Source organism: Monodelphis domestica, chromosome 2, assembly GCF_027887165.1.
Source record: "Monodelphis domestica isolate mMonDom1 chromosome 2, mMonDom1.pri, whole genome shotgun sequence".
NCBI classification, from domain to species: Eukaryota; Metazoa; Chordata; class Mammalia; order Didelphimorphia; family Didelphidae; genus Monodelphis; species Monodelphis domestica.
Genome location: NC_077228.1, coordinates 80,881,571 through 80,909,518, shown reverse-complemented (window position 1 = coordinate 80,909,518; position 27,948 = coordinate 80,881,571). Strand labels below are relative to the sequence as shown.

At 39.5% G+C, this 27,948-nt stretch overlaps 1 protein-coding gene and 1 pseudogene across 3 annotated transcripts in view; both read right to left on the bottom strand.

Moving 5' to 3' along the window:
- RGL1 (ral guanine nucleotide dissociation stimulator like 1) overlaps nt 1-27,948 on the bottom strand; it is a 347,473-nt gene that overhangs the window by 212,613 nt on the left and 106,912 nt on the right. For 2 of the 3 annotated variants that reach the window (XM_056815635.1, XM_056815636.1), the window contains exon 3: nt 15,085-15,254. In XM_056815635.1, coding sequence (XP_056671613.1) covers nt 15,085-15,216 — 132 coding nt within the window. In that variant the 5' untranslated portion in view covers nt 15,217-15,254. Of the gene's footprint in view, nt 1-15,084; nt 15,255-27,948 lie in introns of those variants that run through there. The other variant, XM_001366649.4, reaches the window with a different exon arrangement.
- LOC103101078 (condensin complex subunit 3-like) lies at nt 174-15,085 on the bottom strand (annotated as a pseudogene).

The window sequence follows — 27,948 nt, the reverse complement described above, 5'->3', positions numbered from 1 at the left end:
TAAAATGGCCAGTGGGCATTAGAGGCAAGGCTTGAACCACGTCATCCTTGACTCCAAGACTATCTATTCACTTGGCTGAACTGCTTTTCGTTAATCATAAAAAGACAAGAAACACTTCACCCAACTCGCCAAGCATCCAGTGACAAAGACATGGTGAATATTTGATGCAAAAGAGAAACCGCAATGGCAGGAAATACAGTTTAGGGAATTCTCAATTATTCATTCATTTGGAGTCAATTGTTGTGTCTTTGTGACCCATGGACCCTAGCTATCCAGGGGGGTTTGTTTGCCTTCATTACTAATTACTGATTCCAAAGCAGAAGACTACTAAGGGCTAGACAATTGGGGTCAAGTGACTTGCTCAGGGTACCATAGCTAGTAAATATCTGAGGCCAGATTTGAACCCAGGACCTCTCTGTCTCTAGGACTGAGACACCTAGCTGCCCCTAGCTGTGAGGTTTTCTTGGCAAGGATTGTGGAGTGGTTTTCAGTGGATCCTTTATTTAGACAGTCAGAGGTTAAGTGATTGCCCATGGTCATACAGCTAGGAAGTGAGTGAGGCTTGATCTGAACTCAGGTCTTCTTGACTCCAGACCCAGTACTCTTACCACTGAGGCACAGATGCCTCAGTATTACTTCACAGAACTTTATGCATTACCCTCAGTATTTAAAGTGTGCAAGAATGGCATAGTTCAACATAAAAAGAAATTCTTAAGTGTTTTCCCTCCACTAAAAATTATAGAGGGATCATTCCAGATCACTTTGAAATATATATATATTCCCATCTTATATCAATTATTGAGTTCTGAGGTTCAAACTTGGATCTGAAGTGTCACACTTCCATAAAAATGAAGACAACTAAATATAATCATGATTTCAGGGAAAAGGAAGAAGAGGAGAGGATCCAAAGACCTTAGTGAAAGAGCTCTCCCAGAAAGGGCATGTGAGGAGGCCCATGGAACTCAGGAAGACCACTGACAGTTTCCCCAAGAAGCTCATGTATCAAGTGCTATAAAGAGAGATCAATATATGCTATTTGAAAACTAGCAAATCAGATCTGTGTGTAAAGATGAAAATAATTGGACTAAAGGAACTCTATTAAATTAACTTAATCCGGGGGCAGCTGGGTAGCTCAGTGGATTGAGAACCAACCCTAAAGACGAGAGGTCCTAGGTTCAAATCTGGCCTCAGCCACTTCCCATCTGTGTGACCCTGGGCAAGTCACTTGACCCCCATTGCCTAGCCCTCACCACTCTTCTGCCTTGAAGACAATATGGAAGGTAAGGGTTTAAAAAAAATTAACTTAATCCAACTAACTGAAACTCTCAGTTTTATTTGAGGATTTTTTTTCTCCCTCTCCTTCCTTCTGGGGCTTCACTTTCAGAAGAACAAGGCAAATTACAATGAAACATACCGAAATAAATATTTTCTATTTTAAAATCAGCTTTTAAAACATCCTTAGATTATTACATATTCAGCCCAAGTTGTGATGAATGTGATATTTTATGCAGAAAGGTGCAATGAGAAATGATCTTCAAAAAGATGATTTTAGGGCCTTACGGTCTCAACTGTAAAAGATTCTACTTTAAATCATTATACTATGTTTAATAAGGCAGAAAAATGGACCAATACATTTATATTATAAAGGGTTTTTTCCAACAAAGGTCAAAACTAAAAGGCTATTCTTGTCAATTCAATATTAACCCTGAATTAGCTTTGAAAATTCTACTAACCGGAACATCTATTCCCTTCTGACACCCCAGATAACAGTTTTGCTGTTTATAACTTGAAGGATAGGAATTTGAATGATTTAAAACCACAAAAGGCAGATATGTCCCTCCCCATATAGGGCCTGATTCATGTAACCAAGGTCACTTGAAGAATTTTCTTTATATGAACCTTAAAAAGAAGAATGAATACCCATTTGTCAAAGAGTTATAAGGATAAAACTCTGGTCTCTGGAAATTAAATTAGTTTCCAGGCATATGATTTCATGCTTGTTGTGATACAGAATTTATAAGAAAAGTTAACATTTAAAAGTCAGATTTAAAAGCTTATTGTCCCTTAGGATTTCTATTACTGACTTATATTACTTCCTGCCTTCAGTTTGAAGTCCAGGATCTTCCTTTGTCGCATTGCACTATCTTCCCAAAACATTCTCATAAAAATGCCTACTCCTCCAGTTTTGCCATATCTTGTCTCTCCAAAGAGTCTAATTGCCTAGATCTCAGACCCTCAACATTCTGTTTTCTAGCTCTGCTTCCAGTCTCCCTCTTCACTTCAGCGTAGTCTGAGTCCTAGTTCATTCATATTTCTACTTCAAATCAACTCCAATCTGCTTTGAAACAGCATCATCCTCACTCAAAATGTTTTGATATCTTCTTGCAGTAACAAATGGGGTTGTAAGCATGAACTTTGATAGCAAACAAGAGTGAGCTAAAAGACCAATTTTACTTACTGAATTTCTTTCCCTTGGGTAATTTGCTATTTTTTTTTTTTGCACTTTTATTCTCTGCATGTATGTTGTTAATGAAAATAGAAATGGATACTATTAGTGGCAAGATCTCTCTAAAAGGCGCAAAAAGAACATACGCATTTAGCCTTAATTTATTCATTTAATGGTATCACAAAGGATGCTGCCAATCCCTAGAAATCACATCATATTACTTGGATCTTCTATTCAGTGCCTTGGCATCATTATGAATAAAGATAGTTCAAATCTGCTCTCACCTACCTCCCTTTCTCCCTCAATGCTACTAGAAAATCCATAATAAAGCCAAATTCTTTCTAATTCCTGGAATATTTTTTATCCCTCTATCTTTTCCATGACTGTTTTCCTCTCTGAATAAATGCCACTATCTTTAATATTTCTCACCCACAAAATTTTCCAAATGACTCCCAAAGATTCCTACGCCAAGCAGAGCAGGCAGATTTCCTAGAGGTCAAGCCACTGAATAAAGTTCCTAGAGATTGCATTCTATTGTTGCTCCCTCCAGAAAGTCACCTATTCCCCTCCATCCCCACCAAGGAATCTAAACCTGGCCCAGGTAACCTAGACAATCAAAATAGTGTGGTCTCTTCTCCATCTCTGTAGTTCAGGTAAAAGGAGAGAGGCAGCATTCTAACTGATGCTAGAGAGTCATTCTTTTCATTTTCTCCCCTTGCTCCTCTTCATTTCTTTTTTTAAGTAGATTTTTTATTTAAAATTTTTGACAGACATAATTAACAGAACAATGTCTAAGAAGAAAGCAGTATCTAGAAAAAGGAAGGAGTTAAGGCAAACAATGAATATAGGACTGAAGGAAGTTGGTATAGAACAGACTAAAGAATTAAAATAATGAACATTTTTTATAGGCTAGAAATGCAAGTAATAATTTTTATTAACACAAGAATAAAACCAATTAAATCATTTTTCTGCCCAAAAATGTAGAAGCCATTAAAGTAGGGGGGAAAGTAAAAAATTAGAATACTGATACTATTTTTAAAATTCAACTTTACTATATCTCATTACTTAGTTGTCTTCTTCACCAAGAAGAGGTATGAGGTTGAGTTTTGTTTTTTCCAAAGCTGCTGTTTTAGCTTGCCTGGGAAGTCTCATTTTAATCTCTTTAACTGGTTCTGATACTTCCTGGTCACTTTCGTAATTAGTCTCAGCATTTTGATGTCTTCTGTTCACAGATCCTGAAATGGCTGTGCCTTTTCTCTGTCCTTTGTTAGTTTTGGATACAGTAGTTTTAAGTATCCCATCAGCTTTATTTTTAGTTATAAAAGGAGTCTGAAACATTTCTTTTTTTTTTTAAACCCTTACCTTCTGTCTTGGAGCCAATACACAGTATTGGCTCCAAGGCAGAAGAGTGGTAAGGGCTAGGCAATGGGGGTCAAGTGACTTGCCCAGGGTCACACAGCTGGGATGTGTCTGAGGCCAGATTTGAACCTAGGACCTCCCATCTCTAGGCCTGGCTCTCAATCCACAGAGCTACTGAGCTGCACCCTGAAACATTTCTTTATTCTTTTCTTCCTCATTTTGATTAATGGCCATGGTAGCAGACTCAGGGTCCTGTGCTCCTGCAAATTGGTCACCATGTTCATGACTTCCTTTGTTCAACTGTATCTTGATTTTCTCTAAGGCTCTCAAAGATGTCCTATCTTTTACTTCCTCAAGAACCTCATCCAATAGAATGATAAGTTCTTTGTAGAATCGTTACTGAGTTCTAAAGAATTCAAGACTTTTATGTAAATGTGAATTTCTGGTGCCCAAGGACTTATTAAGATTTCATTGCAAACTGTTGAAGCCTGGTCGTCCTGGGAGTTTCTAGCTTGAGAATTCAACACACTTGGTCTTGTCAAGTCTACAAGTAGGTCAGTTACATTAGCAATATCTAGTTCAGCTAAAGGAGAAGATGCAGGCGCATTAACCAGCATTTTCAGAGTTGGGATAAAAGCTTCTTCAAAGAACTCCTGATTAGTTTTGCTTGAATAAGCAAATATAGGGAAGAAAACTCCAAGACAACGTCGCAGTTGAATATTCTCTTCTGTCCACAGGATTGTACCACAACAAGACAAGATGAGAAAGAAGCCAGCTACTAACTACTGTCCAGAGAACATCAACTTGACTAGTCCTTCTGTAGCAGATCTCACTGTCTCAAAAACTAGCCAGAAGCTTCAGGATGTCCTTAGCAGTGGCTGTCTCTTCCTCCACAGCCTTTATTTGTAGCTCATAGTCAGAATCACCGCCATCTTCAGTTATCTCTGCTTTTCCACTATTGAGATCCTTGACTTTTTTGGATTTAAATGGATCAGTCCCAAACCACATTAGCTGGTCAAAAACTGCCTTGAGAGCACTTATTTTTATTGTGACATCATCAATTTGCAGGACCTGTAATAACAACGTGAAATGTTTACTGGCAAAATCTTGGTTCTGTAGACCACAACAACCTAAACACAAAACAGCCATATTTCTCACTGCAGAATGAATACTTGTTATTCCAGGAAGTATCAAAGAGTCAATAACATTCATGGTTGCACTTATGTCTGTAGAAATAGAGATCTGTTTCAGAAGTTCATAGCATAAAATTAGACATTTCTGTATCCTTTCAGGATTGTTCTTCTCTGTGTGAACTTCCATAATCTCAAGTTGTTCTGTTTCTTTTAAGTCCATTTTGGCATCTTCTAGTTCTTTCATTTTCTCTTTTAACAAGGATGCATGATTAAAGTCCTGTAGAGTAATGCATTCCTCCAAAGCTTTTTTGGCTTCGAAAAGCTTCACCTTTACTTCTGCCAGTCTGAGCTCTTTTTTTCTTGTTTCAGCAGAATCTTCAGACAAATCAGCAATGACCATGGGTTCCCAGATCTCTGAAATGATTTCTATAACAATCTGTGTCTTCTTAATATCATCATTAAGGAGATGAAGCAGTCTCTCAACCAGGGAAGAAACCAACGAAATTGAGAGAGTTGGTAGAATAAGAATCTCTTGCAGGACAATCAATAATTGCCTTTTTCCTCCCTCTTCATTGGTATCCAAGGACTTGATAATTAGAATCAGTTGCTGACCTATAAACTCTTTTGTCATCAGATTTTCAATACAGGCAAAATCCTCCTTTTTTTTTCTTCAGTCACAACTGGAATGCTCTGAATATAACTCAAATATTCTGCATAGATAGCGGTTCCTGGCAAAATCTGCTCTAAGAAAGCTTCCCCTTCATCTCCTTTAGATTTCAGCTATTCACAAAGAACTCTCCAGTACAAAACAATTTCAGGGGTGAGTGTTTCCACATGATCAATTTGCTGTCATCACTGTTTTTACAGACTTCCATCAGTTCTCTAAGAGGAATCATGGCAAACAAGGCCTTCAGGATTGAGTCTGCTACCCCAGGGAAGTTTTCTACATCCACTTGATGAAGAAACTGTAGGATATCTCCTTCAATGAAACGCAACCAAGACTGAAGAAGTTTCTCTTGCACAACTTCTTTCACAGTCTTTGATCTGTCATTAAGTCCTTGTTGAAGAAGCTTTACTCTCTGAGCTATAGACAAAGCTCTCATATGAACCTTTTCAGCTACAACATGATTGCCAGCTTCCTGACAGCCTCTTTCACATCCCTGGTCTGCCCAACAATTTTTGACAAAGTCTTTGCTGATGGAGCAATACAAGATAACACAGCACGCCTCACTTTTGAATTAGAATCATTTTCAAGTAAGAAACAACATGCATTAACTACAGGACAGCCATCATCTTTGGGATCCTGAAATCTAGCAAGAGCCAGAACTGCCTGAATCCTCACATTTGAAATTGTGTCTTTCACTCTAATAAGTATGCTTCATTAATTTTATCAAACAAATCCTCATCAATCTGGGCATTTTCCGGCATACTTCCCAAAAGTTTATTTATAAGGTGGCACACTCTAAATCTAACTGCATTACTATTTGTTTCATGAGACTCCAGGAGAAAACAATAATTTATTAAAAATAATAATTTAAAAGGGAACTTTCTTCAACTTCGCTCTCATCTTCTTTCTCTGTTTGGTGAAAAGTAACAAATTTAGCTGCAAAATCTATTACTCGTTCCACAACTGGTTCCCGCTTATATATTATCAAGGCATATTTAAGGAAGTGAATGAATTCTTTTTAAAAGATAGTTTTATCTTCTATCCTGCTGTAGGTTCTGGTCAAGGCAACCACCAGCTTGGCATGGTTCTGGTGGGGCATCTGGGCCATCTGAAAGACCTCCTTAATCTGTAGTAATTTCTTCCCTTCCCTCATGTAAGCAGTCCTGGTGCCCAAGCTCCGGCCTGTCCTGGCCCTCCCTCTTGACCATTAGCTGGAGGCCCCAAAGTTGGATCCAAGAACTGCGAAGCCACTGCTTTCTTCATTTCTTTAAGGGAGAGAAATCACTAAACTCAGTCTCTATCCACTTTTTACTGTCAAAACAGAAGATAAAGATGCCAAGTACCTCCTGCTATGTTGGAGGGTTTGGAAAATGAGGCTGACTCCTTATCCCACTCCCAAGAGACCAAGGAAGGCTATTTATGGGCAACTTTGAGCTAAAGCAGAGCCTAGATGAAAACTTTAGCTTACAAATAGAATTTGAGTGTATGCCACTCCTGTGAATGTTTTCTAGGCCTATTTGTTTATTTTACAAAACTAAATCCATTTTCACTCCTCTATAATAAAAACAAAAACAAAAAAAGTCCTTGTTCAGAGCATCAAGGCAAAATTCAGTGCAGAAGTTGGAGCCAAAATGAAGCAGCTTGAATTGGCTTCAAACATCCAAGTGCTTTTTTCAAGAAAAAAGAAGGTTTTCTACATACTGACCTGATCTTATTAATTCTCTCCCTGGGATTAAACTCCTTCTCATTCAAATAATAGTCAGCTGAATAAACTTGGATTAAAATGAAGGAGGATTTTTAGCCCAACAAATTCAGGCCTCCCAGTACATCTTATGATGAGGAAGCCCATAATTTCCCTGAATATCTATGCATATTTCACATAGATGTAAGAAGAACTAAATATGAGAGCCTCTGACTTCACATCTGGACATCAACATAATGTTTGATGTACCTCAGCACAATTCTTTTTAGTTGAGATGATCATCTGCTTGCCTGGAAAACTTACCTGGAGAAACTTTATGAGAGATAATCATAAAGGAGAGTTATCTTTTATCCTAGCCCCATATTCAAATTGCAAATTTTGTGCCAAATTCTAAATATTTCTTCAATTTTTTCTTTTTAAAAATGTTTCCTCTTACTGGATCTCAGGTTTTTAAGATTTAATCTCAAAAACATGCAGAGTGAACAAATAATTCCTTTTACATGGAATCATGTGATAGAAAAGTAAAAGTGTTCATTAATTGAGCTTGCTGAACTTTATGCTAATGAGGTTATGATTGGAAGTTCAATCCCCATTAAGGCTAATAAATAGGTTAACTCCACTCAGAGAAATCATGAAATTTCTAACCCAGGTTGGCTGCCTTATGTATGCAACTGGTTACAAACTGGGCCTGAACAGCACATGGATGGCTTGGTGAAAAAGTAATCACCACTACTGGAAAATAATTGATGGCTCATATTCTCCTTAGGATGCATCCATTGTATGACTTTCTTAGATGAGGACAAGTGTCTTTTTGGACTGATTCAATGAATCAGTTTGTAGCTGGTCTCTAGGTATTGTTTCTTTTACCTGCCATGGGAATGGCAGGTAACATTATCAAATAATTAGAATAACCCTAACAAGAGAAATTTGGGGGGGACTTAAGATGGAACCCAGAAAATACTGCCAAAGATTACAAAATCTGGCAAGAAACATGAAGATCTTTTGACCTTCCCTATTTCTGATGAAGATTCAATCTAGACCTACAATCTAGATGTCATTCTCTGCTCCTCACTCCCTCTTACTACTACCCCCTGTAGAGAGTCTGTTGCCAAATTCCTGTTCATTCTGCCTTTACAACATCTCTGGCATATATTCACTTTGTTTTTCTAACCCTGCCACCAGCCTGGTGCAGTCCCTTAAGAGCTCACACCTGGACTATTACAATAGCCTCTGGTTAATTTCTGTCTCAAACACCTTTCACTCTAGGCCATCCTCTTCTCTGTTGACCCAAAGGATCTTCCTAAAGTACAGATCAAACCATGTCATTCCCTGATTCAATGAACTCTAATAGCTTCCTAGTACTTTCAGGATCAACTACAAACTCCTTTGTGACCTGGCCACTTGCCACCTTTCCAGACTTTCATACACCTTACTCCCCTCCTCACAATTCACTCTACAATTCAGTGACATTGTCTGTTCCTTGCACAAGGCTCTCCACCTCCAGACTCCATGCCCTTTCCCTGCCTGGAATTCTCTGTCTCCTTGTCTCCATCTTCTGGCTTCCCTCACTTCCTTCATGTCTTTGCTAAAATCCTACCTACTGCAAGAGGCTGTTCCAAAACTCCCTTAATGGGAGTTTTCCTCCCCCAAGATTATTTCCAATATAGTTTATCTGTATCTTGTTATTTTTGTGCCCTCTCCCCCATTAGACTAGAAGTTCTTTGAAAGCAGGAAGTGATTTTGTTTTTACATCCCTTTTTTATCCCCAGAGATCAGCACAGGGTCTGGCATACAGTAGTAATAGCAGCCTAATAATTACTTGTTATTGAGGCAGCAGGTAGCCCAGTGGATAGCGTACTGAGCCTAGATTCTGAACAATCTGAGTTCAAATCCAGCCCCAGACACTTACTAGCTGTGGGACCTTGGGCCAATCACTCGGCCTCTATTTATCTCCATTTTCTCAACTATGAGTTGGCGATAGCTCTTACCTCCCAACATTGCTGTGGGGATCAAATGAGATAATATCTGTAGAACTACTCAACACAATATCTGGCACATGGTAGGTGCTATATAAATGCTTATTCCCTTCTTTCCCCACGACTAAAAGCAAAAACAGGAAGACTATCTGAACAAGACATAGGATATGCAAAAGAAGCCTGTGATATTGAAGATAAGTTCTGCAGAACCTTTACCTGAGATTTGTACTCATTCCAAAGAGTTGGGTCTGACTCATTCCACCAGGGAAACACCTGAGAAATACCCAACATACTGGTATGCACTGAACCGACAGGCCCGAGAGCCAGTCCATCAGTACATCTCAAATCTCTTGAGTAGACACTGAACCAGGCCCAGAATTAGAAAGGATGATGAGAGCAGGCTGGATTCGATTTGAGAAACTGCGCAGTGCAGGCACCGACCCCAACCTCTTCCCTGAAACAAAGCGCTCTCTACCTTTTTGTGGCTGGTGCTAAAAGTCAGTTTTGGAGTACCTGCCTCTCTGAAGCAGTGAAGCTGAAGATCACCCAACCGGCCCTGGAGGCACTTGGGGAGTAATGAGCCTATTACTCATGACAAATTACATAGAAGAGGTTGTATAAAGGATTTCATTAAGAGGGAGGGAATTAATAGTATTTTACTGTAACAAACAAATAAATATATTTAAATTAAAAAAGAAAGCAGTAGGATAACAAGGATAAGGTGGTAGGTTGGTCATAGAGTGAAAGAGTGGAATAAAGTATGTGCTCTCTGGGTATTCACCCAGTGTACAGAAATCCAAAGGAGGACCGGCAGTATATTAGGTAGATCTGCAGGAGGATTTCCTGGAAGATATGGACAAGGGGTTGACAGGATGTGAAGGCATGAAAGGGTTAAAGACTTAGCTTTTGGAGTGAGTACACACCTCAGTAACAAATCCATTGGGAAGGAAGGAAGGGATTTATAAAACACCTACCATGTGCCAAGCACTATGCTAAGCACTTACAAATATTGTCTCATTTGATCCTCACAACAACTCTGTGAGGTAGGTGCTATTATCCCCATTTTCCAGTTGAGGAAACTGAAGCAGAGGTTATGTGATTGGCAAAGTAAGGAAGTATCTGAGTCTGGATTAGAACTCAGGTCTTCCTGCCTCTTTCCTCTGCAACACCTCTCTGCTTCAATAACCCTTCCAAATCCATATTCCTGTTATAAATCTCATCCCACCGAGCAGCAAGGACTGAATGGTAACTAAATTGTCAAATTTGCCTCTATTTTAGGATAACTAATTCAACTTTCTTGTCACCCACACTTTGTGCATTTACAACTGAGGTTATGGAATGTGTTACTAGCTCTTTCCTTGGCTTTGTCTCCTGTAAAGTGTAAGGTGTCTCTCCTACCATTCCTTTTCCTTCATGATAACTCTTCTATAGCACTTGGCTTGTTACATATGTACATGCACTTCCCTCCTTTTTCTTTCTTTTTCAGCTTAAGGTTCTTTTGATTAGATCTATAAGAAGCCAGTCAAATACATTCTTACCAGCCTTCATGAGGTATGCTCTAATCAATCACTCAACAATCATTTATTAAGCACTTGCCATGTGCCTAAATTCTAAATTCTGGGAATGTAAAGAAAGGCAGAAACACCAACGTCCCTCTTTCAAGGAGCTTACTTTGGTAATGGAGGAGACAATCAGTACATTAAAAAATAGATGCACAGTAGTAGACAGTAGCCTTAGACCAAGAGATTCTAGCCCAGGGAGCCCTTCTCAGAAGGAAAGCATTCCTTCCGTTATAGTGCTTTAAAAGCCAGGTTTCCATGAGAGGCTGGTGAAAATGAAGTATTGTTTTTGCCCTCATTCAGGTTCACAGACCCTAATGAACAACTCCTGCCTTAGAGAGAAGATGGCTTTTGAATTGAGTCTTGTCGAACGTCAAGGAGGTCAAGATCCACAAGTGAGGAGAGAGAGCACACTAGGCAAGGGGGACAGATGCATAACATCACAGATAGGAGATGGGAATAGTGCCTGTGAGGAACAGCAGGGAGACCAGTAGTATAGAGGCAGGGGGGAAGTGGGTGTTGGTATAAAGTGGGAGAAGACTGGGAAAGATTGGGAAAGGGAGGGAAAAGCCAGGTTGTAAAGAGTCTTAAATGCTAAACAGAAGATTTTCTATTTGATCATCATAGCAACAGGGAATCGTAGGAGCTCAGAGAATAGTGGAGAAAGGGAAAGAACAAGAAAGGGCTTTCTTTGTGCTTTAGGAAAGTTATTTTGTCAGTTAATCAGGATAGGAAGAAACCTGAAGCAAGAAGACCAATTAGCAGGTTAGTGCAATAGTCTAGGCACCATTCCAGGGTGGTAACTGAGTGAAGAGGAAGAAGGGAGCATATATGCGAGGTCAATACTACTGACTTTCGGGACTTTCTCTACCATGCCATGATGATCTCTTCACCAGGAAAACTTTCCCTCTAGACTTCTTACATGGGAAGTATATTCCAACCCTGTGGCCTAGCCCTCTGATTGACTGGTTCCTCCCAGAACCTCCATTTTAAGGAGGATGCCCAGGCCAGTCAAGGATGTCCAGGCAACCACTCCTTCATTCCTCTCCAGGCTTCACTCCTGACTCTCTAGACATTCTTTATGATGGCCCACTGCTGGGTACCTTCATCTTTTCCACCTCCTTGCTCCTCTCCTTGATCCAACCTCCCAACACTGCTTTTTAGCTTCCTTTAACATGCCATCCTCCACTATAAGAATAGTAAGTTCCTCAGGGGCAGGGATTATCTTTCTTTCTGCTTCCATTTGTATTCACAGGACTTTGTACAGTATCTGGCACACAGCGCTTAATATATGCAGGCTGATTTACTGTTGGCTAGGATGCTGTGAAGATAAAATGACAACATCTGATAACAGACTGGATTTATGGGGTGACTTTTGCGTAGCAAGGGTGGCACTGAGACTGTGAACCCAGGTAAACGTGAGGCTTTGGATATGACAAATTTGAGGACTTCAGGAAACATCTAGATAAAAATGGCTAGTGCAGGACAACTGGAAATGTGGGATTGTACTCAGAAGGGATACTAGGGCTGGAAATATATACAAGTATAGTGGGAATTATCTAATGAGACTAATGAAATTACCAAGTGAGAGAATACAGGGAGAAAAAAGCAAGGGGTCCAGAAAAAGATATTGTCATATTCAGAGATTATGGCAGATGAAAATCCAGCAAAGGAAACTGAGAATTTGACAGCTCCATCTGTGGCTAGAAGCTCATCATTCCTATATTTTGAGATTATAGGCAAGAAATCCAAATCCCATTCTCAAGCATCATTTTATTACCCAGATACTCATTTCCCAAATCTAGTCCTCTCTCTTCTAACACTTCTAGATTCAGGAAACAGTAATAATTGCAAATGCCATCCATTCTTCTAAGGCAAGGGTTCTTAACCAGGGCTTCATTGACCAACAACAAGTTCATGAATGTATATCATAGTGATTCATGGATTTATTTTTGAAGATATTTTGACAATAGTATTTAAAATAATTATTTTCCTTTGTAATTCTACATGTTTTATAATTTTAAAAATATTAGTCAGAAAAAGGGTCAGTAGGTTTCTATAGACTGCCAGTAAAGTCTACAATGCAAAAAAAGTCCCTGACCAAGCTCTTCAGTTTTTCATTAGAATATAATAATTCTTGGCAGTACTTTTTAAGATTCCTTCTGGCAATATAAATTTGCACCATCATGAATCAACACAAGTGGGTAAAACTCATCAAGCTTTATAAGTCACATTCTAGATGCACACCCCAGTACTATATAATACATATATTATATATACACATGATATATAATACAACACCTCTATTGTTAATGTCAGATCATTAGAATCGGTGAAAGTTCAAATACTAACATATATATTCTTACTTCCCATCATGGCTATCTGGAGGTAATTGAAAGCAGCTGGTACTTCACTACCTCCCTGTTAAAACTAGCTTTCCACCCTAACAATAATTTGCATTATTGAGGTGTGGCTATATCCACTTCCTTAAAGCCTAATGCTTGCTGACATGTCACTCCTACTGCTGCTACGTTAATGTTGAGGAGTGCAGCTCCACCGTTTCCTTCTTGTCAGTCTGAGAGACAGATTTATCTCCACTTATTTCTATTTATCAAAAGGACGTTCCAGGCATCCACGCATCCCCCCACCCTTATGTCTTCTGATTAGGGTATGGGAAAATTCATTTTCTTTTTAGCTCCACTGCTAGGTGGCACAGTAGATAGAGTGCCAGTCCTGGAGTCAGGAAGACCAGAGTTCAAATCTTCCCTCTGACACTTCTAGCTGGGTAACCCTGGGCAAGTCACTTAACTCTGCTGGCCTCAGGTTCCTCATCTATAAAATGAGCTGGAGAAGAAAATGGTAAAACACTCCAGTATCTTTGCCAAGAAAACCTTAAGTTGAGTCACAAAGAGTCAGACACAATTGAAATCACTGAACAACAACAAAACAAAATTGGGGATAGGGGAAAAGAGGAGAAATTTCAAAAAAAAAATTACTTCCACTAATAACCTAAAAGAAATTAAACAAGGCCACAAAAAATAGATAAGGGTATAGTCTAATCTAGTGGTTCAAATTTACTGAAATCTCATCACAGTTCAAAGAAATCATTCAGTTTGTTAGGATGACTACCCCCTAGTTCTTTTCCCTTATCTAAGCTGTTGTCTAGGCTGGGTGATGAACACATTTCTGACCCAAGGTTGGCATTTTCAATCTGCATCCTATTTTTCCTTCAAGTATGAGCTGCCATGGCCATCTCCCCACCCCTGGATTATGCTGTACTTCTACTTGGCAATTACCTTGGATCCCTTGTGTCCCAACTATTTCCCTCATCTTGACCACAAAGATTATCATTCTGAGATGAAAACCATGCTGTTCTGACCTTGGAGTCACCCTCTTCGGTCCCTCTCTTGAGGACCTATGATGAGGCTTTATTCTCTTGGAAAGGCTATGCTTCTCCTGCCTGACCCCCTCCACGTACCTAATATTGTGAAGGCTAATTTTGCCAACTGCTGGAGAATCAGAGCTTTTCCACCCTTTATGCTAAGATAGCACAATGTCATTTCTTAGTGGTCCATCATATAGCCTGAATGGTGAGTATCATCTTTCCCTGGTGCCTTTTTATTAGTTCCTGCTGGCAGTGAGCATATTTTACTGTATAAAAGCTCAAGATCCATTTTTTTTTTACTGTCTGAGGGATACCTCTAGCTCTTAAGTTTTGAGTTCAATGAATCATCCAGCCCATTCCATTTCATTTTATCAGTGTGATTCACATTCCCATGGTTTCTTTGATGACTCATCCCTCAGGCATTCCCCATTCCTGCCAGAATAATGATCTTTTAGAATCCTTTTGGGGTCTTGAACTGTAATTCCATTGGTGAAGGGAGCTCTTAGCTGAGAAAGCTCCAGCTTCTAATGCAGATCAGCAACTGTTCAGCGACTTTTCATCTCAGAGAGTTGCTTGGGGACAATGAAAGGGTAAATGACTTGCCCTGAATCCCACAGTTAGTATGTGACAGAGGTGGCCTTGATGGTCTTCTCTCAGACAAGCTGCATCTACTATATTACCTCCCTTTCTAAATTTAAAGTTTTATAATTCCACAACCTCATGCACAGAGTAAAAATGACAGAGATCCAGTTTTAGGAAGGAAGTTGTTCTCTTCTTTTTCATTCTCTTTCTTGCAATCTTTAGGTAAAATCAGGTTAAAATGAACTTTAGAATTGTGTCCCCTCAAGTTTCCTTACCTCTTCAGTCTTTAAAACATCCCATATTTGGGCATGATCCTCAACCAACCACTGTTCTGTGCTCTCCATCTTGGTAGAAACTTTGGGTTTTGATATTGAAGAAATAGGTTCTCCTATAGTTTTTCCCTCCATCTTGAAAGAACAAGAGTCAGGCCAGAGACATCACAGATCTGTGTGGAAAAAAATAAGATATGAATGATCAAAAGCAAAGTAAATAGACATTAAGCAAGATACAACCAGGTGGCAACAAGGGTCTTATTTAATTGAAGAGTTGGGGGGGGGGGGGGGCAGAGGGGACAGCATGAGTTAAGGTTAGAAAGGTAAGACAATACTAGAGATCATAGAAAATTTTACATGTAAGAAGAAGCTCCTACCAAAAATTTCTGAGCATATTTCTGTATAAAGGCCAGTCTCACAGCAAAATAAAGGATAGATTAAAAGTGAGACAGAAAGGAGAAGCCAGAATAACCCAGTAGAAGGCTACTGCAATAGCTGATAGTGAAAAGAGCTCTGCTAGGGGAGCAACAGTGGGAACAGAGGAGCCACATTTAGAGATGTATCGGAAATGGAATGAAAAAAACCGGTTAGAAGGCAGGGAGTAAGGACAGTAAAGGATTAACATCACTGTGTTACATGGAAGACTGGATGAATGGTAGTCCCAATGACAGAATAAGTGAAGCCAGGAAGAGGAACAGATTTGGAGGGAAGGGGGAATAAGAAGTTTCTACTTCAACATGTACAATCTGAGGGACTAGCAGTACACGTATATGAAATTAGTCCAGTAAAGACCAGTTGTCACAATGATACTAATCAATAAACATTTATTAAGCACTTCCTATATGCCAGGAACTATGCTATCTCCGGGGAGTAGGAAGGCAAAAATGTTCTGCCAATAAACCTCTCTACTGATGCAGATCAGGAATTTATCTGCAACAAAAAAAATTTTTTTTTCCTGAAACTCTTGTTATCTTGTGTCTTAGAATTGATGCAAAAGCAGAAGAGGGGTAAAGGCTAGGCAACTGGGATTAAGTGACTTGCCCCAGGACACACAACCAGGAAGTGTCTGAGGCCAAATTTGAACCCAGATCCTTTTGAATCCGGGCCTAGATCGCTAGCCACTGTGCTACCTACCTGCCCAACTTATTTTAGAGAGCAATATTTAGGAATATTGAGAATTTTAGTGACTTGTTCAGGTCAGAGGCAGGACTTGAATTCAGGTCTCCTAACTCCAAGAATCACTGTCTATCCACTATGCTACCATCAACCAACATGCATTTAATTAAGTGTCTACTCTGGGTCACCCACCATTTCTCAAGCATTTATTATATAAATGTAACATGGCTTTCATGGGAGCTTATTCCAGGCAAAGAAGAATGTATCTAGGGGCTAACTAAGCATTTTGGATTTTGCAGAGCAAAGCCCTTAAGACACCATGGAGCTAAATGTCAAGGAGGACACAGCAGGAGGTTTAAAAAACATCTGGTGACAGAGCTAGTGGAGTCAAAATGAGGGAAGACAGAACAGAGAAACTGTATCAAGGGAGCTGAGCAGGCAGCATCAAGGCCACTGGGTCCCTAGGTCCCTGGGGATGTCTACCATATGTAGTCTTGGAAGAGGGGCTACGTGGGCACACTGGGCTCAGAGAAGACCTCTGCTCTAGGGATCAGACAGATTTCAGACTAAGTTTGATGATTACCCTATTAAGAAGTGCAGAAAAGCCACAAAAGGTTTGTTTAGTTGGTTTTTTATTCTCTCCCCACCCTCCCACTTGCTTGATTTTTGGTTGAATGCACCTGGTGCTCGCTTCTGATTCCTTTCTTTATTTTGCTATAAGTTATCTTCCTATACTGACCTTGTTTAACTTCTCATAAACATCTATGGTTGACCCTGAACGCTGCACTGAACTGTCTATACCATGCCAGTGAAGTATAGAGGTAAAAGGCCATTCAACAACTAACTAGAACTTATATAGAATGGAAGATGGGACTTTATAAGTAAGATAAGTCCCTGGCCAGTGGCCAAAAGAAATTTTTTTCTCCAACCTATGGGTTTTGAGGGTTTTTTTTTTAAATCCTATTTAGTTAATAATCAACATTAAATTTTGTCTTTTGTAAATTCTTCAAACCAAAAGAAGACATATCTTTGTGGATTCGGGCTCCTGCCTCTAACAAGCCACAGGCTTATCCCTGTGACCTCTAGGTTGTTTTACACAGGAGTAGTTGGGTCAGTCTCTACTTCTATCCCAATTGGTAAAGAAGAGTGGAGGAGGAAACTAGAGAAATCCCTTCCTTTGAGCCAGCCCTATGATAGAGACAGAGCAGTCTGGAAAGCAGTTCTTTACTGTTGCGAGCGGTGAATGAGCATCCAGTACTCTATCTGGTCAATTCTGCCCTCCATCAAGCTACTTCATGGTTAATACTCAAACTGATTTGCAGTCTCATGGCTTTGGGGAATTCCTTCCACCAAAGCAGATTGTGTCCCATCTCTGCCTGCCCATCCTGGGTGTCTCTCAACCATTCTTTCCCAAAAGTTCAATGGGGCTACTGAAAAGAGAAGAGGAACATAGAGGAAGGGACCAAAGTAGTGGGCTGCTTTCTTAATGACTCACTCTTATCTGAACTAGATAAAAGAGAGTTAAGCATACACATCCCCAGAGAGTCTGGAGTAAAAACACATTAGATGCAACAGGAATACAGCTGGAGACTAAAAGGGGGAATGAGGTATGAGAAAGACTATAGTGCAGGAGAGGGAATAATTATAACTGAAACAAGCTTCATCCTCAGAAAAGATAAACATAAAATGAGGGATAAAAAGAGTGAAAGAAAGTGTAAGAAATGCTCATCAGGGTCTAGGCTTGGTGAATAAAGGAGAGGCAGAGGAACTAGAACTGATTCTTTCAATTATAGTTTACTAGTATTGATCAAAGTTCTTCTCTTTCCTGACCCATTTCTTTTTAAAGAGTTCAACGAAAAGGAGAAGAGGGGAAAGTCTGCTGCCTTTTACTTTCTTTTAAACCCCTTTCTTTCCCTGCCAAAATGGCCTTCTTGCTGCTCCCTGAACTACATTCTATCTCTTATGGATAAGAGGCTAGCATTGGGGTCAAGAAGAATGGATCAAGAAGGCAGCAGGAAGACAACAGTTTTAAGGCCCCGACACTCATTTTTGAGGATAATTTGTCCTGGGTGATGTTGGATAAACCATTCACATCTCAGTGCCTCGGGTTCTTGATCTATTAAATATGTAAAGCAAATGGCTTTTCTTCCCAAGGTTAATGAGGAATAAAGAAATGATCAGAGGTTGCAATGTGCTCTGAAAACATAAAATGCTTAGTGGACTCCCATTAGCTGCCAGGGGCAGAGGGCACACCAGCAAGTGAACAAGGCTCGGAAATGGACAAGGAAGGAAATAAACCTAGGAAAGCAGGACGAGGCTTTCTGCCAGAAACAAAGCTGTCATCAAACTTAAAGCAAAGCAAAAGCATGGAATGGAAGCCAGCCATAGTAGTAGAGGAGGAAATGCTGCTGTTGTTGTTCCAGATGATACTGTAAACAATCAATAATCAAACAGGATGGCAGAAAACTAAATAAGAGGATGGGGCTGAGTCTCTTCTAAATGAGGGAAAATCGCGGGATAAGACGCATCAACCACTAGAATCCCAGGGCAGGCAGAGAGACAAACAGCTGCAAAGAGGGATCAGTTGCACTGGGGGACTTGCGGCCTCCAGAGAATGAACTACTTGTATTCTGCCAGCCCAGGATGTCCCCAAACCTGATTGCTGGGGAAGAAGTTCTCTCCCTCAGGGGAATTCTAGGTAGATCTTGGTCTTGAGGCTTCCTAATGGGAAAACTCAAGCACCTCCTAATCTTCCTCTTTAGGTAAGAGTCTTCCTCTTTTTCTTTTTTTTTTTAATCATTACCTTCTGTCTAGGCATCCATTCTAAGGCAGAGGAGCATCAAGGGCTAAGTGATCACCCATGCTTAAGTGATTTGCCCCAGTTCACACAGCTAGAAGTGTCTGTAGTCCCATTTGAATCCAGGACTGCCTGCCCTTAGTCCTGGTGTTTTATCCACTCTACTCCACAGTTGCCCCCTTGGTTGATATTCGAAAACTTTTCCCCTTTGATTCCATCTCCTTGCTCACTAGGACCAGCCTAAAAGTTCTATTACCTCTCTCCTCATGAAAACATTGCTAGACAGAAATCATGGATCTTAGAATTGCCAGATCAAGTAAAAAGAAAGTAAAATTGGTGGAGAGGTCAGGGTAAGCTTTGCCAGGTTATTACTGTGTAAGAATTTTAAATTTAGGTTTTTATGCTAATACGAAAGTTCTAAAGTAATATTGTGGTCGCCGATTTAAAAGTATTGCAGCTTAAGTCAAAATGACTTTTAGCAGCTTTACTTACAAAGGTGGAAAGAATGAAAGTGGAAAAATATAGATAAAGAGAGGGATTCCAATAAGCCTACTCAGTCCTTCTCCTGAGAAGCCAGGCTCAATCTCAGCAGGGCTTCCCCAAGACTCTGTCTCCCCGTGGATTTCTTGGTAATCCTCAGCCAGAAGTCCTGGTGGTATTTTCAACCAGAGTTCCACCAAGGCAGCCTCCTCCAAAGCCAAGGCAGAAATCTCCAGAACCAAACTCTCCAAAAGCCAGGAAAGGAAGGACAGCTATTCACCCAGCAAGCCAAGGCAGGATCCAGGGGGAAAGTCTCTTCCTCCAGTCTGGCTCTCTGCCTTTTAAAACAGTTTTCTCAAAGTCACTTATTGTCACTCCCCCCCCCCCCTTTTATGGGAACCAATACAGTCTTTCAATTTGCCTAGCACTGGCTGAGGGAGGGAGGGAGCAGTAGCCTTTGGAGGTATAAGCTTATTCTAGTAAGTGACTTGTGAACTCTCTTACTTAGTGTCAAGTAGGGGTACTTTAAGAGCGTGATTTGTTTAGCTAAAAATAGACAAGGAAAGACTTAATCCTGTCTTCACAACTGGCTGCTTGTCTCTATGGGCATGGTAGGGAGAGAAGGGAGGTTTCTGGCCCTAGCTATGGTACCTCAGGCTGACCTCAGAGCCCCTGCCATGTTACCTGCCAGATCTCTCGTGTTATAGATGCCTTCATCTTAGGTGATCTGGACATGTGCCAGCACCCCGTCACACTTGGATATTCTTCCTGTGAGATCTCTTTAACCAATTGGAAACATTTTTCAAGGCTGGTGCTAGTTTCTTTATTAGAGTCAATCTTCCATGCTCCCAATCACTGAGTCTGAGAATCTCCCAGGCTGAACAACTTTAAAAGTAGCCACATTGTTCACTACACTCTTTAATCCTTCCTGCATTCATATTAGCCTTTCTCCAATTCTTTTCTCTTCTCATCAACATTTTTCATAATTTCTTCCAATTATTCTTCGTAGATATTTAGAGAGAGCTTGGGACAATTCTAAGGTCTTTAGTGAGGGTTGAAATAACCAGATGCAAAGGTGTGCATTAGAAGGCATTCATCAGTGAATCTGGGCTCTTAAGAAAGCTGATGACTTGAACTTGAAAATTCTGAGTTGCAATAGAGCTGAAGCTTCAGGTGTCCCCACAATAAGTCCAGGACAAATACTGTGAGTCCCACAAGAGCAGAAGTCTACCAGGCTAAGGACCAGTGAACTAGCCCAGGTTGGAAATGAATAGATCAAGGGTCCTATGCTGCTATTCAATAGTGCCATTGACAAAGGCAGCTAGGTAGTGTAGTGTATAGAGCACCAAGCTTGGAATAGAGAGGGTCTGGTTTTAAATTGGGCCTTAGACATCTCCTAGCTATGTGGTCCTGGGCAAGTCACTTAATTCCAAATGCCTAGTCTTTGCTGTTCTCTCTTAGAATTGATACTAAGACAAAAGAAGGGTGTGTTTGTTTTTCAAATAGTACCATTAGCAGTGAGTGGCCACTGTGCTTCCAGTTGGGGGAAGTAGTCTTCCAGCTCCAAAAAATGGATTGAAATGGTCTTGCATAAACCTCACTACAAGCAAGATGTCCTATCTCAACTGTTTTGTCTTTTAGCCCAGTATGACTACATTAATTGCAGAAGGTACTTAGTTTGCCCATCCCTAGCATCAGATACCCTACTTCCAAAAGGAATAGCAAAAATTCACCCTATATCCTTGCCTAATCTGCAAAGGGTCATCAGGACAGTGCATTGCATGAAGATTGTCAGGTTTGATGAATAAAATAGGTTGCTGAAGGTTAAAGAGTAGGGCCAATAGAAAGAAATTAATAACCCCTTTCCTTTATTTTCTCCCTCTCCAAGCACCAATACCAATTTTCTTCAAATATTAAGTATTTCTCCATACTTTCTTTAAAGTACATGCAAATGCAGAATTAGACAAAATTCACTTAGAGGAATGAAATATTTGGAATCTCTAAGGGAAACTGGCAGGGATAAGGGAGATCGAAATGAGAAGACATAACATTACCAGAACCTGAACTATAGCATAAAGTATAATCATCAAAACTACTTATGACTGGTTAAAAAAATAGAAAAGTAGCTCAGTGAAACAAAAGAACCAGCAACTAAAAGCAACAGCTCAGTGTGTTCACTAAACCCAAATTATTAGGGGAAAGCCTCCCCATTATACAGAAACTACTGAGAAACCTAAAAAGTAGTTTGTCAGAAAACAGGCATCTTACCCTAAATACTACAATAAGCTCCATATAGCTGCAACCTAAATATAAAATGTGACATCATTTTAAAAAAGAGAGGAAAATGGAAGGACATACCTTTCACAGCTGTGGCTAAAGGGCAATTCTTAACCAAACAAGAGATCAAAGAGATCAGAAAAGACAAAAATGAACAATTTCAATTTCATAAAATTTAAAGTATTTTTAAAAAATTAGTGTACCCACCATCAGAAAAACTATAGGGGGCAGCTGGGTAGCTCAGTGGATTGAGAGCCAGGCCTAGAGACGGGAGGTCCTCGGGTCAAATCTGGACTCAGCCACTTCCCAGCTGTGTGACCCTGGGCAAGTCACTTGACCCCCATTGCCTAGCCCTTACCACTCTTCTGCCTTGTAGCCAATATATAGTATTGACTCCAAGACGGAAGGTAAGGGTTAAAAAAAAAAAAGAAAAAGAAAAACTATAGAATGGAGAAAAATAAATAGCAGTGATAAAGTTTTATATCTGAGATACATAGAGAATTGGCCACAAATATAGAAAACAAGGGCCATTCTCCAATAGATAAGTGGTCATAGGAACAGTCTTCATTCTTTGTTTTTTTAACACTTACCTTCCATCATAGAATCAATACTGTGTATTGGTTCCAAGGCAGAAGAGTTGAAAGGGCTAGGCAATGGGGGTTAAGCGACTTGCCCAAGATCACACAAGTAGGAAGTGTCTGAGGCCAGATTTGAACGTAGGACCTCCCAACTCTAAGTGTAGCTCTCAATCCACTGAGCTGGCTGCCCCAAGGAACAGTTTTCAAAAGGATAACTAAAAACTTCAATGATTGTATTTCTAAATGTTCTAATATTTTAAATAGTTTACTGTCAACCAGAGCATCCTAAGGCTTCAAATAAGTTGGAGTCAAGAATGTATGCTGGGGTAAGATCCAGTTCACCAAAGTCAGAGGAGATGATGCAAGCAGTAGTGGAATCAAAGGCTGGATCATAGTAAAAAAGAATGAGCAGCTACAAATGTAGACAGGAAGTAAAGAAACAAGAGCCAATACCCAGGAGTTGGAGAATCAGTCACGTGCCTACAAAACCCAAGCCAACATGGGAAAAGGACACAGGTTACTGAAATAAAAAATGTGACATCACAAAATAAGAGGAAAAATGAAAAAACATACCTTTCACAACAGTGGCTATGGGACAATTCTTTTTTTCCCATTTAAATTAGTTTATTTAGTCAATTTAGAACATTATTCCTTGGTTACAATAATCACATTATTTCCCTCCCTCCTCTCCACCCACCCTTTCCGCAGCCCACACACAATTTCACTGGGTATTAACTGTGTCTTTGATCAGAACCTATTTCCATGTTGTTGATGTTTGCACTAGGATATTCATTTAGTCTATATCCCCAATCATATCCCTTCGACCCATGTATTCAAGCAGTTGTTTTTCTTCGGTGTTTTTACTCCCACTGTGTTTCCTCTGAATGTGGATAGTGGTTTTTCTCATAGATTTCTCCTAGTTGTTTAGGATCACTGCATTGCCACTAATGGAGAAGTCCATTACATTCAATTGTACCACAGTGTGTTTGTCTCTGTGTACAACGTTCTCCTGGTTCTGCTCCTTTCGCTCTGCATCACTTCCTGGAGATTGTTCCAGTCTCATTAGAATTCCTCCACCTTATTATTCCTTTGAGCACAATAGTATTCCATCACCAGCAGATACCACAATTTGTTCAGCCATTCCCCAATTGATGGGCATCCCCCCATTTTCCAATTTTTGGCCACCACAAAGAGTACAGCTTTGAATATTCTTGTACAAGTCTTTTTCCTTATTATCTCTTTGGGGTACAGACCCAGCAGTGCTATGGCTGGATCAAAGGGCAGACAGTCTTTTAGTGCCTTTGGGCATAGTTCCAAATTGCCCTCCAGAATGGTTGGATCAATTCACAACTCCACCAGCAATGAATTAATGTCCCAACTTTGCCACATCCCCTCCAACATTCATTACTTTCCTTCACTGTCATGTTAGCCAATCTGCTAGGTGTGAGGTGATACCTCAGAGTTGTTTTGATTTGCATTTCTCTATTATAAGAGATTTAGAACACTTTTTCATGTGCTTATTAATAGTTTTGATTTCATTAACTGAAAATTGCCTACTCATGCTAAGGGACAATTCTTAACCAAACAGATCAAAGCAATCAGAAAAGGAAAAAAAAGGACAATTTCAATTGCGTAAAATTCAAAGCCTTTTGCCAAAAGAAAATGAGTATAGCTAGAATCAGAAAAAAAAAATTTAGAATAAGGAGCTGCAAATTGGACAGGAAGTTTTAAAAAAGAGCTAATAATAACTAGGACCTGAGGAATCAATCATATACCCATTAACTTCAAGCTGTTACAAGGGAATCACTTTAAAAGACTGATATATATTAATTTAAGGTCGCCAAGGAATCAGCTATGTAATTCCTAAATGAAAAACTCAAGTCAGCCATCAGCCTTTTTTGGAGTTTAATTACAATAGGAGCAAGAAAGGAATTAGAGATATATAGAGAGAGAGAAAAGGGGAGAGAAGGGAATAAGGCTTAAATACCCCTTCTGTTTAGGCTGGGCCAAAAGGCCCAAGCCCTTAGATAGCTGGGCAAAGAAAAGAGATCAGTCCCTATTACTCACGTGTCCAAAATGGAGAAACAGTCTCAGAGGCCCCCACCTTCAGCTTCCTTCAGAGCAAGCTTCCTCCGAGCCCAGGAACCACACCGCTCAAAAACTCAACCACCTCTCCTCGAATCTCCAGACCCTCCTATCTTTAAGGAAACCATCCAAGTTGCCTCCCCTCAGTCCTCACATCTACCAATCACTCTTCATCAATTTCCCTGTCAATGGAGGCTCTCGCTTAACCCAGGACCGCCCAGAGGTTTCTGGCTTTTGCACATGTCTGTTGAAGGTCATATTTTTCAAATGATTAAATCTTTACTCCTTTGTTACAGCCCTTTCTAAATCCTGTTAACTTGAGTATGGTAGAGATTGGAATAATTAAATTTTGATCTAGGCTGCAGCCCTTACTCAATCCTATTAGGACTGAATAGGGTGGAGATTTATTCCAAGTATCTCCATTGTATCAATTCTAAAATCAATCAAGACTCAAAGAAATTCCTGTTCTATGCTTAAGCATAGGTCAAAGTCCTTTCCATTGTTCAGCAAAGGGTTTCTGTCCTAAAGTAATCTTAAGAAGGGAAGAGAAGGAACCTCCCATGCCAATGGAGTTCCCATTCCAATAGACTATCAGTAAGAAATTTTCCAAGTATGAAATATCCCAATGGTGAAATTTCCAACATTTATAAGTCTAAGGAATTTTGAGGTTTACAAAGCCAATATGGAAAGAGAATGTAGGCTACTGCCCAACAACCTGTATACACTTTTGCTCTTTGGGTTGGAATGTACCAGGCAAAATCCTCTGTTGTGACTTGGAGGAAACAATAGGATATGAAAATTAGGCACCATCTTCTTCCTTTCCTTTGTTACATATTTAATAATAGTAAATTTATCTGTTATTTTCCTATTTTACTACATGATTAAGCCTGTATATCAAGACCAATAATTTTATGTGACTCACTCAATGGTATCATCAGATACAAGGGAACCATTTTAAATATCTAAAATTTTTCCAAATTTTATTTAAATGTTTTTTCCCTTAATTCCATTTCTAATCTTACTTCTATTTCTAAGCTCTTTTAGTAATCCGTTCTTAAGAAATCTCTAATGTAGCATCTGAGTAAAGCAGTTGAGGAAAATTTCTAGTTGGTAAGGGTTCTATCATCTTCCAAGAAGAGTAACTCAATGTATCTATAAAAACAATAATAAATGAGAAGGTGCAGGGATGAAGTCTTATCAAAAAGAGGAAAAAAATAAGGCAGCTAAAAAACCTTTTAAAGGGTAGAAAAGACAGCCACAAAAGTTCATGGAGCTAACAAAGGAGGACCCTGTATGACTACACTCTTTTTATTTCTTCTTCTTTTTTTTTTTTAAAAAAAACCCTTACCTTCCTTCTTGGAGTCAATACTGGGTATTGGCTCCAAGGCAGAAGAGTGGTAAGGGCTAGGCAATGGGGGTCAAGTGACTTGGCCAGGGTCACACAGCTGGGAAGTGTCTGAGGCCAGATTTGAACCTAGGACCTCCCATCTCTAGGGCTGGTTCTCAATCCACTGAGCTACCCAGCTGCCCCCCACTCTTTTTATTTCTAATAAAAGAGGAAAAAAGCAAGAGGAGAATAGGGAGGGAAGAATAATAGAATCATTTTTTCTGATCATTTGGGAGCAGTTAGGAATGGATACATTCTTTAAATGATGGATCTCATTAACAGGGAAGAAGACATCAGCCTACTCTAAAGCTCTGGAGCCCTGACAATACCTCACAAATACTTTTGAATTCCATATTAGAAGAATTATGAAAGAATATTTAAAGTAAGGTCTGTGGATAAGAACAAAGATAACAATCCATTTGTAGCATTTAAAAATTAGAAATAAAAGTATATTTGTATTTATTTCTTTATTTTATTTATTTCTTCTTACTTTTTTTATAGGTAATGATCAGTCTTTTCCAAAGCTTATTTAGTAACTCCATACTTGGGTTTTTATTTTTAAATTATAATTGAGGCAAGAGATGTTACAGAAATAGAATTAAAGGATTTATAGGGTGAGGGAGACAAGGGTCAAAGATAATTTAGACTTAGGAAAATGGGAAGATGTTAGTAATTAACAGAAACAGAGGCATTAGGAAGAATGGAAAATTGAGGGAGAGAGAATTATTTCAATTTTAGACATGTTAAATTTAAAATTACTCAATTGTGGGATCCTCAAGGGAAGAAACTATCTTGTGCCTCTTTTTCTATCCCCACTACTTAGCACAGTATCTGGCACATAGTAGGTGCTTAATAAATGTTTATTGATTGTTTAATTAAATTATTAGTATAATATCCAAGTGTAGATTTCCAGCAAAAAGACAGAAAAATAAAACTGGCTTTTGGGGTGAAATTAGGAAGACAAATAAAGAATTGGGAATCATTTGTAAAGACTTAAGGGGCACAGATGTGTAATGGGAAAATGCACTGAATTATATGTCAGATGGCCTAGATTTAGATTTCCATAATTTTATTTAATTTCTATGGGGCTCAATTTCCTCATATTTAAAATTAGGAAGTTGGACTAGATAACTTCTTAGGTCCCTTCTAGTATGAAATCTATGATCCTTTGATCTGATAGAGGTAATAGGAATGAACCTAGAGACAGAAGGTTCTTTGTTCAAATCTAGCCTCAGGCACATCCTAACTATGTGACCCTGGACAAGTCACTTAACTCTCATTATCAAGCCCTTTCCGCCTTTCTGCTCTTCTACCTTGGAACCAATACACAGTATTGATTTTAAGATGGAGGGTAAGTTTTTGGTTTTTTTTTTTAAAGAAGAGTATAGTTTCATAGAAGTCAATGGAAGTAGGGTATCAAGAAAAAGGAGCTGTATACAATGTCAAATGCCACTAATATGTCAGTTCTACACTTTCATATGTAGCTGATACCAGTACCATTTCTTTTTCCTTTTGACAAGGTCTAAGAAAGATTGCTAGGTGTATCTAGCCTTCCAGAGCTCCCTATATGAATCACAACTGACACCCAAATCCTGCAACATAAAGTCCAGTGCTTTTTCCCTGCACATTCATTGATGCCTGCCAAATCTTTCTCCTCTCCACCTCACCAGAGCTTCAGTCCTAGATTTCTATTGTTCCTAGAAACTTTTCTGTCCAACCTCCTCATTTAATCATTTATTCATTCAATATACCTTTATTAATTGATTACTGGGTACAAAGCTCTGTTCCAGGAACTGAGGAAGCTACAAAGACAAATAAGAAACAGACCATGCTCTCAAAGAGGTTAAAATTGAGTATTCAAGGAAGGTCAGAAAAATATTTTCCCCATGAAGAAGATAAAGACTTGGGCAATAATAAAGTGACATAATCTCATTCCTAAAAAACCTGGCTTCCCCACTGCCTTCTGTTAAATAAAACAATGAAAGGGATGTAGGGCTACTCATGAGGGATGTTTCTAGGATTCCTATGGAAACATGCACACAGTTATTTTCTACACCATACATACATTCACAGTTTGAGCAGAAGACAAACATTGAAACAGTTCTCTTCCCACCTGTCATCTCCAGGACTTGCTCCAAAGGAGAGAA